This window comes from Vombatus ursinus, unplaced genomic scaffold (genome assembly GCF_900497805.2).
Source record: "Vombatus ursinus unplaced genomic scaffold, bare-nosed wombat genome assembly UNPS02014770.1, whole genome shotgun sequence".
In the NCBI taxonomy this organism is placed as follows: domain Eukaryota; kingdom Metazoa; phylum Chordata; class Mammalia; order Diprotodontia; family Vombatidae; genus Vombatus; species Vombatus ursinus.
In genome coordinates, this window is record NW_020954548.1 from 25930514 (window position 1) to 25944096 (window position 13583).

General features: G+C 35.8%; 1 protein-coding gene across 2 annotated transcripts in view; it reads left to right on the top strand.

Annotated features, from left to right (window-relative positions):
* The window catches only part of SPATA6L (spermatogenesis associated 6 like), a 92172-nt gene that overhangs the window by 14327 nt on the left and 64262 nt on the right, over window positions 1-13583 (top strand). For both annotated transcript variants that reach the window (XM_027863166.1, XM_027863165.1), the window contains exon 4: window positions 4299-4340. In XM_027863166.1, coding sequence (XP_027718967.1) covers window positions 4299-4340 — 42 coding nt within the window. The remainder of the gene's footprint in view (window positions 1-4298; window positions 4341-13583) is intronic.

Sequence of the window (13583 nt, forward strand, 5' to 3'; positions counted from 1 at the left end):
CCCAATTAATTATTGTCTTTGTTTGTGGCTTTCTGGAAGTCTTTAAACTTGGGACAAGTATCCATTAAGTCTTTTGCAGCTATATGTTTTGAAAAAATATAACAGACTGTATGTTTTGAAAAATATCATTATCTTCTCTTATCCACAAAATCTGGCCACAAAAAGGCATGGCCCTGGAGCCTCTCTGGATTAAGGTGAGAAAGAAGATTAAGTTGGTTCCTGGAAGCAGTAGTTAAGGGAGGATCGGGAAAAATCGTCAGTACTGAAATGGAGTTCTTCCTCCTTTCTCCATTTCCCAAAAGAAAGAGAGGCTGATTGGACATATGGAACTTAGATTCTGCCTGGATTTATGTTGGGCCCAGCTCTGAGGTACAAGTTAGGTCAATGACAATTCAGTAAGTGCTTAATAATTTTTTGTTGAGTTGAATTAAAGAGACCAAGTAACCCCAGCATATTTAGGGATTTTAGAATCATAAACTGAGAGTTAGAAGGGATCTCAAAAGCCATCTAGTCCATTTTATGCCTTATTATATACCTGACATATTTTTATCCAGCTTCACATGAAGACCTCTAGTAATGGGGACCCCATAGGATGTTCAGGGTTGGAAAAGTCTTTAAAGATATCTTTACCTAACTCCCAGGGTATATGGAGTGTTTAAGGAACTAGCACCTCTGGTGTCAGGGCTTGCTGAGCCCTTTTCAGGGCTGCTCATCTACCTTTGGTGTCCACCTAATTCACCCAACTCTCACCTGTAGCTCCAAGAAACTGTAGCACATGCAGTGGTTACACCCCAGTAAAACTGTTTCATCAGACTGGCTAAACCAGGTTGAGGATAACTGATAGGCTTCAGACTGGTTGGTGAGTTAGAGGGATATCTACCCTAAGCATGTGAGGACTTCCTCTGGTGGAATGGACAGATGAGAACAATTTGTTCCAACGGCCGTGCAGGTGGCCTAAGCAGGCACTGTGGAGTGCTTAGATCTTGGTCAGACATTGAAGATACCAAGGTCATCCACTGCATCCTGGGCCATCACCAGTTATCTTGACTTTTCTCTTGCCACTGGACTTTGATGACTCTGGAAGAGAGAGTGAGGCTGATGACTTTGTGCAACTCTGCCTCACTTAAATCCAGTTCATGTACCAGTCAAGACATCATCCTTTGATGCCATTTCTTCTCTTCAACAACTTTTGTGTCACTTCTCCTTGTATATTCTAAGTTTCAGTTGAATTAGATGACTACCTATTCCTTGGCCTTATGCTGTCCTCTTCCACGGAATCAGCATGGTATACTAAATTTGGAGAGCTAAACTTGGAGTCACTGGATCCAAGTTGAATTTTAGCTCTGCTACTTACTACCTATGTGACCTTGGACAAGTCAACTTAAATTTTCTAGGCCTCAGTTTCTCCATTTGTAAAATAAAGAGTTTGTACGAGATCAGGGCTTCTTAAACTTTTTCTACTCGCAACCCCTTTTCACATTTTGGCAGTGTTTGTTTGCACTGTGACATGATGGCACGTGCAGTGCAAAATGTGCATGCTTTTTGTTCAGAATCAAGGCTGCAGTGAAGTTGCACAATGTAACATGGGCGAGTACTGCCAGAATAACATCAGATTCATTACATGTTTGGTTTTTCATTAATTTTTGGTTGCTCCGCATTCAGGAACTTTTTACTGTTGCCAAATTTTTCATGACCCCATATGGGGTCGCAACCCGCAGTTTAAAAAGCACTGGACTAGAGGACCTATGAGATTCCTTTTAGCTCTAGACCTATAATCAAGCCTCTGCACATTTTCAGAGACTATCCCACATTCCTGGAACTTATGCCCTTCTCATCTCTAGATGTTGTAATCTTTTTTTTTCTTCAAGGGGTACTTCAGGCCACCTCCCTCATGAAGCTTCTCCTTATTCTATCAGCTGGCATACTTAGTTTTATAAATTTGATGTTTCTCTGATTAGACTGTAAGCTTCTTAAAGGCAGAGAGGGGAAGCGGTGATGAACAGGGGATAGTTCCAGTTGTTTCTTCTTCAGCATTTCCCTAAGGCCTTGAAAAGTGCATTGTGTAAAATAGTCATCTAATAAATGGTTTTTGAATTGAATTAGGTTGTAGTTGAGTTGCCAAAAGTCATGCAGCTAGTTAATGGCATAGTCAGGGCTAAAATTCAGCTTTCTGGGTTCTGAACCATGATTCTGTACTCACTTTAACCATTTCTGATTTGTTGCATCAATGGCTTGAGCTGGAAGAGTCCCTATCACAGTCCTTATCACAGAGGATCTGTTGAAAGCTGTTTAGGTGGCAAATCCATAAAAACTTGTTGAGCAGTTTGCTCTGGGCTAGGTGCCCTGGAAGATATGGAGAAGAGAAGGATATCTTTCCTTAAGGAAGGGAAGATAATAGCTATGCTCTTAAGTTCATAGGATTTAGAGCTGAAGAGACCTTGGAAATCATCTAGTGAACTAGAGAATTTTAATCTAGATTCTATGGACTTAAAAAAAAACCCCTGCATTTTAACATAGATGGTTTCCTGTAGATCATATATGTTTTATTTTATTTTTTATTGTTTTGAAAAGGGATCCATAGCCTTCACTAGACTTCTAAAGGGGCCCATGACACACAGAAAAGATGAACTCTTCATACTAGTAATAATAATAGTAGCTAGCACTTTACACATGGTATATCACTTGATCCTCACAATAACTCTGTGAGGGACGTGCTATTATTATCTTTCATCTTACAGATGAGGAAACGGAGGCATAGAGGGTTTGAGTGACTTGCTCAGGATCACACAGCTAGAGGCAAGAGTTGAATTCAAATCCTCCTGAGTCTAAGGCCAACACACTCCACTGCACCACTCAGCCACCTCCAATCCTATTGTTTTACATATAAGGAAACTGAGGTTCAGAGAGGTAAAGAACTTGTCCAAGGCTGCCAGTTGGTTCAAGTATCAGGAACAAAGTCTAGATTCAAACCAAGGTCTTAGGGTACAAATGCATTGCACGTAGCATCCTATTCTGCTACCTCTTACAGGATAAGGATATAGATGCCAAATGGAGCATCTAGACAGGAAGGGCTGAGAATCAGGAATAAGGAAGAGATCACTTCCATTGTATAGAAAGAAGGCTTCATGGAAAAGGTGGTATTGAATTGAACCTTGAAAGATAGGTAGTTTAATCTTGTCCCTTGAGTATCTCCCTCTTCTTTTGACAATTTTGAGGAACATTACTGCAAGAGAGTGTAGTATGATAGAAAAAGTCCAGGGTTTGGATTCAGAGTTGAACTTTGAACTGTGGCTCTACTACTAATTACTTGCAAGCTCTCGGGCAAGTTACTTAACCTCTGTGGGCCTTAGTTTCCTCATCTGTAAAACAAGAATGTTGAACTACTGGACCATGGGTTCTTAACCTAGTGTCTGTGAATTTTCTTCTTAAAATATTTTGAAAGCTATATTTCATTATACTTGGTTTCCTTATAATCCTATGATATTTACAAACTTTATTCTGAGAAGGGGTAGATGGGCTTTGCTGGACTGTCAAAGGGGTCCAGGACACAAAAACATCTAAGAATCCCTAGATTAGATAATCTCTGTATTCCTCTCTAGTTTTAAATATATTATCAAATGACTTAAAATATATACTTATGTAAAATACTTTTGTTGGCTTATAACAGCAACCTGAAAGGCAAATATAATCCAAAAGGCAAAGGAGTTTTTCAAGCAGGGGGCTGAGATATCTATGTCTTAAAATGATTATTTTGGTGCCCTTATGAAGGATGGATTGGGAAGGAAAGAGATTACAGACAAGGAGACCAGTTGGGAGGATATTTTAGCAGTCCAAAGGGAGATGAAGTCTGCTGGTGGCAATGGAGGGTGAGGGAAGGTAGTGAGGTATAGTGCTGAGATGCAATGAGAGAGATGTGAAGGAAAAGGATGATATTTAAATGTCATATAATTATGATTTTAAGAGGTAAAGTTTTCTTGCATTATATCAATGAGTGCTTTTATCTTTGAATAACTAGACCATCGCTCTCCAATATTTTGTTGATTCTTGTGTCTTGATTTATTGGGTTCTGTAAGTCCCTGAGTTTACAGAGGGTGCCAGTATTTCAAAACAATGTCTGTTCCAATGAGGTAAGGTTTTTTTTTGGGGGGGGGGAAGAAGGAACCTTTTTAGTTATTGTTATAATTTTAAGTATTTAAAGTATAATAAATTATTTCAGATTTGAACTTATCAGTTGCTGAAGTATCCCAGTTCTCTTGGCAACTTCCTAAAGTATTGTGATGTTATTTTTCTTCTTACAGCTTATATGATCAGGTTTGAACTAATACAGCTAATACCTCCAGGTAATGTGATAACTAATATTTTTCTAAATATGATTATTTTATCTTTAAAAAGATTTTTCTTGACCTGATTTTGAATCATTATTTTAAAATTATAATAGCCATACATATATATGTGTATCTGTGTCCATATGCAATTTTTTATAGCCCTGCTAAATTATCCCAATCCTTCCTAGTCTTATAATTATGGAATTGATTGTATAAGCACAGTAGTTTAATGTTTAGTTTTAATGTTTGGTTATTTGTATTTTTAATCAAATTTTATCTGCCTGCTTTCCAATTATTATTATTATTTTTTAGCCTGGCTCAATTTCTTTCAGGTCTTCTTCAGATTGTAAGCTTGAGGATTGTTTGATTTTTGTATTTCTGATGCCTAGGAGAATACCTTAGACATAGAAGGTACTTAATTAATGCTTGTTGTATTGAATTCTTGAGCTGTCATTATGCTCTTATTTGTATTCCCATGCATGAGTTTGCCTACATGTGCTTACCTTGAAAAGAAACAAAGAATCCAATAACCAAATCTTTCTCTTTGGTCAGACACTTAGAATGGTAGAATTTTTGAGTTAGAAGGGACCTTAGAAGTCATCTTTTCCAACTCTTTGATTTTACAGATGAGAAAATTGAAGCTCAAATTGGTGAAGTGACTAGTCCAAGGTCACACAGCAAATAAAGCGGCAGAGCCAGGGCAAGAAACCAGATTTCTGTACTAAAGATTTGGAGTCTATGATCACCATGCCTATTCACTTAGATATAGCTTCATTGGGAAGTGATGAAGTTCAATTAGTCAATCAAACCAGAAAGCATTTATTAAGTTACCACGATGTGCCAGGTACTGAACTAGGTGATGGTTGCACAAAGATAAAAACAAAACAGCTTCTGCCCTTTATTTTTTTCCTTAAAAATAATTATACTTTAACATTCATTTTAACATTCATTTTTTAAAATCTTGAGTTCTAAATTCTCTCCCTCTTTCCTACCTCCCAACCCTTGAAAAAGCAAGCAATATGATGTCAGTTATATGTGTGAAGTAATGCAAAACGTATTTATGTATTAGCCATGCTGCAAAAAAAGGCAATAAAAATAAAGTGAAACAAGTATGCTTCAATCTGCACTCAGATTTCATTAGTTCTCTCTCTGGAGGTGGATGGTATTTTTCATTATGAACCTTTTGAAACTGTCTTGGATCACTGCATTGATCAGAGTAGCCAAGTCAAACAGTTGATCATTGTACAAAATTGCTTTTACTGTGTACAATGTTCTCCTGGTTTTGCTTACTTTACTTTGCAAAAGTTCGTAAGTCTTACCAGGTTTTTCTGAAAACATTCTGCTCATCATTTCTTACAGCACAATAGTATTCCATCATAATCATAAACTATAACTTGTTCAGTCATTCTTCAATTGATGGGCATCACCTCAGTTTCCAATTCTTTGCCACCACAAAAGAGCTATTATAAATATTTTTGTACAAGTAGGACTTTTTCTTTTTTACTTCGATCTCTTTGGGATATAGATCTAGTAGTGGTATTGCTGGGTTAAATATGGAGTTTTATAGCCCTTTGGATGTAGTTCCAAATGGTTCTCTAGAATGGTTGGACCAGTTTATAACTCTACCAGCAGTGCATTAATGTACCTATTTTTCCAAATCTCTTCCAGCATTTGTTATTTTTCTGTTCTGTCATGTTAGCCAATCTGATAGGTGTGAGGTGGCACTTTAGAGTTGTTTTAACTTGAATTTCTCTAATTTATAGTTGTTTAGAGCATTTTTATATGATTATTGATACCTTTGATTTCTTCTTCTGAAAACTGCCTATTCATATCCTTTGACCATTTATCAAATGGAATCACTCTTATTTTTATGGACTCAGTTGTCTAAGTGTTTGAGAAATGAGACCTTGATCAAAGAAACTTGCTACATATTACCCCCACCCCCAGTTGTCTGCTTTCCTTCTAATTGTGGCTGCATTGATTTTGTTGGTGCAAACCCCTTTTATTTCATGTAATCAAGATTATCCATTTTATTTCCTGTGATCCTCTCTATCTCTTGTTTGGTCATAAACTCTTCCCTGATCCATAGATCTGATAGATAAATTTTTCTATGCTTCCCTAATTTGCTTATGATATCACCCTTTATGTCCAAATCATGTATCCATTTTGACCTTATCTTGGTATATGATGTAAAATGTTGGTCCATACCTAGTTTCTGCCAAACTGCCTTCTAGTTTTCCCAGAAATTTTTGTCAAGCAATGAATTCTTTCCCCCAAATCTTGACTCTTTGAATTTATCAAACACTATATTGTTATGTTTGTTTTCTACTGCATATTGTATACCTAACATATTCCACTAATCTACTACCCTAATTCTTAGCCAGTACCAGATTGTTTTGATGATTACTGTTTTGAGATAATAGTTTGAAATCTGGTACTGCTCAGCTGTGTTTTTTTTTTCTTTGATTCCCTTGGTATGCTTGACCTTTTGTTCTTCCAGATGAATTTTGTTATTAATTTTTCAAGTTCCACAAAATAATTCTTTGGTAGTTTGATTGGCATGGTGATGAATAAGTAAATTACTTTATACAGAATTATAATTTTTATTATATTGGCTTCACTTATACATGAGGAATTGATATTTCTGCAATTATTTAGATCTGTCATTATTTGTGCAAAAAGTGTTTTTTAATTGTGTCGATAAAGTTACTGGGTTTGTTTCAGCAGGTAGACTCCCAAGTAGTTTATATTGTACGCAGTTACTTTGTTTTATTTTTTTTGAAAAAATTATTATTTCTTTATTTTTAACATCCATTTAAAAAAATCTTGAGTTCCAAATTCTCTCACAATTGAGAAAGTAATAAATGTCATATCAATTACACATGTGAAATCACACAAAACATATTCCCATATTAGCTGTGTTGAGAAAAAAGCAAGAAAAATAAAGTGAAAAAATTAGGCTTCAATTGTCATGGGACATTAATCGGAATAGTCAAGTCATTCACAGTTGATCATCATATAAAATTGCTATTACTGTGTACAATGTTCTCCTGGTTCTACTCACCTCATTCTGCATTAGATCATATAAGCTTTGATTTCTCCTTCTGAAAACTTCCTGTTCATATCTTTTGACATTTACCAATTGGACCAATGGCTCTTAATTTTATAAATTTGACTCAGTTCCCTATATATTTGAGAAATAAGGCCTTCATCAGAGAAACTTGCTGTAAATTCTCTCCACCACCCCCAGTTTCCTGTTTTCCTTCTAATTTTGGCTGTATTGATTTTGTTTGTGCAAAACCTTTTTAATTTAATGAAATAAAAATTATCTATTTTACTTCCTGTGATCCTCTCTATCCATTGTTTAGTCATAAACTCTTCCTTTATTTATAGATCTGATAGGTAAAATTTTTCATGCTCCCCTAATTTGCTTATGGTATCACTTTTTATGTCGAAATCATGTACCCATTTTGGCCTTATCTTGGTATACAACATGAGATGTTGGTCTATATTTAGTTTTTTGCCAAAATTCTTTCCAGTTTTCCAAGCAATTTTCATCAAGTAGTGAGTTCTTGCCCCTAAAACTTGGATCTTTGTGCTTAACAAACACTAGATTACTATGTTGTTTTATATACATAATCTATTCCACTGATTGACCACAATAATTCTTAGCCAGTAGCAGATTATTTTGATGATTATCACTTTGTAACATAGTTTGAAATCTGGTACTGCTAGGCTGCCTTTCTTCACATTTTTCCCCCATTGGTTTCCTTGATATTCTTGACCTTTTATTCTTCCAGATGAATTTTGTTATTATTTTTCTAGCTTTACAAAATAATTTTTTTGTAGTTTGGCATGGTAGTGAATAAGTAAATTATATAGAGTTGTCATTTTTATTATATTGGCTCAGCCTACTCATGAGCAAAAAAGAACTTTTCCAGTTGTTTAGATATGTCTTTGAGTGTAAAGTGTTTTGTAATTGTCATATATATTTTGGGTTTGACTCTCAAGTATTTTATATTATTTCTAGTTATTTTAAATGGAATTTCTCTATCCCTTCCTGCTGGACTTTTTTGATTTTATATATATATATATATATACATATATACACACATGTATACATGATTTTTGTGGGTTTATTTTATATCTTGCCACTTTGCTAAAGTTGTTAATATTTTTACTGTTTTTTTTAGTTGGTCCTCTAGGGTTCTCTAAGTATACCATCATATCATCTTGATAGTTTTATTTCCTTCTTTCTTATTCTAATTCTTTCAACTTCTTTTTCTGATCTTAGTGCCAATAGCTAGCATTTTTAGTCCAATATTGAATAATAGTGGTGATAATGAACATCCTTGCTTCACCTCTGATCTTACTGGGAAGGCTTTTAGATTATCCCTACTACAGATAATGCTTGCTTTTGATTTTTTTTAGATAGATACTATTTATCATTTTAAGAAAGGCTCCATTTATTCCTATGCTTCCTAGTGTATTTCATCAAGACACTTTTCTGTATCTATTGATATAATCAAATTATCTTTATTATTTTTGTTATTGATATGGTCAATTATGTTTATTTTTTCCTATTATTGAACCATCCCTGTACTCCTGGTACAAATCCCACCTGGTAATAGTATATTATATATTTGTGATATTTACAAAAAAATATAAAATGTCTAGATTAACAAGTGAAATAGAATACTTAAATAACTCTATCTTAGAAAAAAATCAAACAAGCCATAAATAAGTTTCCTAAGAAAAAATCCCCAGGACCAGATGGATTCACAAATAAATTCTACCAAACATTTAAAGAACAATTAATTATGATACTATATAAACTATTTGAAAAAATAGACAAAGGAGTCCTATGAAATTCCTTCTCCTCTTCCTCCTCCTCTTCCCTCCTTTCTCTCCCTCCTCCCCCTTTTCCCCCTTCAAGTTGCTGCCATCTGCTGGAGCTATTATTAAAAAAAGTGCAATTTTTTGAAAGGAATATTAGTGCTCTTTTGAGAGATTTCTCTTGCCAACATGGTTGAGGTTCAAACAATATATTTTCTTTTGTTAATCAGACTCATGGTCACCCCTGGGCAACACACAGAAGAGCCAATGAAGCAACTACTAAGTCCTTTTTTTTTTCTTTTTAAAAACCTTGCTAGGTATTCCTCTCCTTACTTCTAGCTAGTTTAAGAGGAATAAGTTCTTTTCCACTCTTGTCTTCCCCCTGGCAGCTAGATCCTGCTACAAGGATCCATAGAAGGATCCATACAAGGTCCATACAAATTACCTTGAAGCTTCCATAAGCATCCTGACATGCTTAGTATGAGTTGATGGGGGCCTGGAAGAGCTGGTGAATTTTGTTCTCTATTTCTGCTACTAAAGTAGTAGTCCCTGGTTCTCTTATGCAAATAAACACTGTTCCATTTCCCACCCTCCAAACTTAAATATAAGACCTGAAAACAGTAAAGCAAAACAATGGGAAAAAGTGTTTACAAATGAGGGCATATACTATGATGTACTTCTTTTCTTTTTGTTTTGTTATAAAAGAGACATGCCATGTACTTTAACTTTAACATGATATTATCTATGCAGGCTATTGTATTTAACCTTAGCATTTTTTGCTTTTTATTATCATCTTCACTTATAGTAAATCATTGGTTTAGTGCATGCATTGTTCTTTTGGATCTGCTTTCTTTACACTGCATCACTTCATATGGTTTTTCCATATTGCTTTGACTTTTTTTCCCTAGAATTTATATAGAACTTTAAAAAAATTAATTAATTTATTTTTAGTTTTCAACATTCACTTCTGCAAGATTTTGAATTCCAAATTTTCTCCCCATCTCTCCCCTCCCCCACCCCAAGACAGTCTGTGTTCTGATTACCACTTCCCACAATCTGCCCTCCCTTCTATCACCTCCCCCCCACTTCTCTTAACCTCTTCCCCTTCTATTTTCCTGTAGGGCAAGATAGATTTCTATACCTCATTGCCTGTATATCTTATTTCCCAGTTGCATGTAAAAACAATTGTAACATTTATTTTTGAAACTTTGAGTTCCAAATTCTCTCCCTTCCTCCCTCCCCACCCACCCTCATTGAGAAGGCAAGCAATTTGATATAGGTTATACATGTGTAGTCTTGCAAAACACTTCCATAAGAGTAATGTTGTGAAAGACTAACTATATTTCCCTCCATTTTATCCCCGCCCCTGTTTATTCTATTCTCTCCTTTGACCCTGTCCCTCCTCAAAAGTGTTTGCTTCTGATTACCCCCTCCCCCAATCTGCCCTTCCTTCTATCACCCTACTCCTCTCTTATCCCCTTCCCCCCTACTTTCCTGTAGGGTAAGATAGATTTCCATACCCAATTGAGTGTGTATGTTATTCCCTCCTTAAGCCAAATCTGATGAGAGTAAGGTTCACTCATTCCTTCTCACCTCCCCCTCTTCCCCTCCACTGTAAAAGCTTTCTCTTGCCTCTTTTATGCGAGATAATTTACCCCATTCTATCTCTCCCTTTCTCCTTCTTCCAGTACATTTCTTTCTCACATCTTAATTTTATTTTTTAGATATCATCCCTTCATATTCAACTCACACTTGTGCCCTCTGTATGTATGTATATATATATACATATATGTATATATATGATATATATATATATATATATATATATATATATATGTATATATATTCCCTCCAACTACCCTAATACTGAGAAAGGTCTCATGAGTTACAAATATCATCTTTCCATGTAGGAATGTGAACAGTTCAACTTTAATAAATCCCTCATGATTTCTCTTTTCTGTTTACTTTTTCATGCTTCTCTTGAGTCTTGTATTTGAAAGTCAAATTTTCTATTCAGCTCTGGTCTTTTCATTAAGAATACTTGAAAGACCTCTACCTCATTGAATGTCCATTTTTCCCCCTGAAGGATTATACTCAGTTTTGCTGGATAGCCGATTCTTGCTTGTAATCCTAGCTCCTTTGCCCTCTGGAATATTATATTCCATGCCCTGCGGTCCCTTAATGTAGAAGTTGCTAAATCTTGCGTTATCTTTACTGTGTTTCCACAATACTTGAATTGTTTCTTTCTGGCTGCTTGTAATATTTTCTACTTCACCTGAGAACTCTGGAATTTGGCTATAATATTCCTAGGAGTTTTCCTTTTGGTATCTCTTTCAGGAGGTGAGTAGTGGATTCTTTCAATTTCTATTTTACTCTCTGGTTCTAGAATATCAAGGCAGTTTTCCTTGATAATTTCTTGAAAGATGATGTCTAGGCTCTTTTTTTGATCGTGGCTTTCAGGTAGTCCAATAATTTTTATCTCTCCTGGATCTGTTTTCTAGGTCAGTTGTTTTTCTTTCTTTCTTTTTTCTTTCTCTTTTGCTTTTTTTTCTTTGGTGAGCCAATTGGGGTTAAGTGACTTGTCCAAGGTCACATAGCTAGTAAGTGTCAAGTGTACGAGACTGGATTTGAACTCAGGTCCTCCTGACTCCAAGACTGGAGCTCTAGCTACTGTGCCACCTAGATACCCCTAGGTCAGTTGTTTTTCCAGTGAGATATTTCACATTGTCTTCTATTTTTTCATTCTTTTGGCTTTGTTTTATTGTTTCTTAATTTCTCATAAAACCATTAGATTCCATTTGCTCCATTCTAATTTTTTAAGCAATTATTTTCTTCAGTGAACTTTTGGACCTCCTTTTCCATTTGGCCAATTCTGCTTCTTAAGGCATTCTTCTTCTCATTGGCTTTTTGGAACTCTTTTGCCATTTAGCCTAGTTTATTTTTTAAGGTGTTATTTTCTTCAGTATTTTTTTGAGTCTCCTTTAGCAAGCTGTTGACTCCTTTTTCATGATTTTCTTTCATCACTTTCATTTTTCTTCCCAGTTTTTCCTCTACTTCTCTTACTTGACTTTCAAAGTCCTTTTTGAGCTCTTCCATGGCCTGAGACCAATTCATATTTTTCTTGAAGGCTTTGGAGGTAGGAGCTTTGACTTTGTTGGGTTCTTCTGGTTGTATGTTTTGATCTTCTTTTTCACCAAAGTAAGGTTCTATAGTTTGAGTTTTTCCTGCTGTTTGCTTATTTTCCCAGTCAATTACTTGACTTTTAAACTCTTTCTTAAGGTAGGGTTCTGCTTCTAGTGTGGAGGGTGTACTGTCTCAAGCTTCAGGGGTTTTGTGTAGCTGTTTTCAGAGATACTTCTAGGGACCTGTAAATTTTCAGTTCTTCCCAGTTGATATGATTAAGGGCAAGGTGTTTACTCCTTTCCTGGCTTGTGCTTTGGTTTATGAGTGACCACAAATACTCTTTTCTGCCTTGGAACTGTGAGGAGGATTTCCTCTCCACCATACATATCTAGATTTTTCTCTCTCTGTATACACATACACATACCTGAACACTGTTCTGTTGCATTCCTCTTGCATTTCACTTTGCAAAGGTTTTTATTTTTGCTTATTCAAACACATTCATTTCATCTCTTAGGAAATGATGAGATATCCTTTATGTTTTTAATAAAATCTTCATGGAATCACTGAACCTCACAATCAGAAGGGTTCTAAAGGGACAACTAGTTTAACTTTATTCAAGGACCTCTAGTAATGGAAAACATTACCTCCAAAGGCAGCCCATTGCACCTTTGGATGGTTCCATTAGGAGGCTTTTCTATAAATTGAACATTAATCTGTGCTGCTCTGAAGTTTCCACCCATTATTCCCGGTTCTGCCTTCTGTAGCCCAGCAGAATCCCCCATATCCCCCACAGGATAGCCCTTCAGATATTGATGACAGCTATTTTGTCTTTTTCTCTAGCCTTCCCCTACCCCCAATTTCTCTGTTCCAGGTTAAATAGCCCTAGCATCTTCAATCAATCTTTGTATGGCATAATCTAAAGCCCTCTTTCCACAGTATTTCGCCTTCTCGTAAGGCTCTTCACCTACTCAGTGTCTGTAAAATGTGACATCCAGCACTGGACACAGTAGACTAAATGTGGTCTGTGGGCCTAGTATATTGGAATTGTCACCCCCTAGTCCTGGGCATTCTACCTTAAGTGATTTAAGGGTGTTTTAGCATTTTTTTGGCTGCTCTATCCTATTAGTTCATATTGAGCTAAAAGTCTACTTAAAACCCCTCCATGGTTTGGAAAAACTGTGATTTAATTTTTTTACCCCTCTTCCCACTTGTGATGAGGTAGCTATTTAATTTTCTTCCAGTTTTAAAAGATTGATTAAAAATATTTAACCCTTTGACTTGTCTGGCATTTTTCTGTTT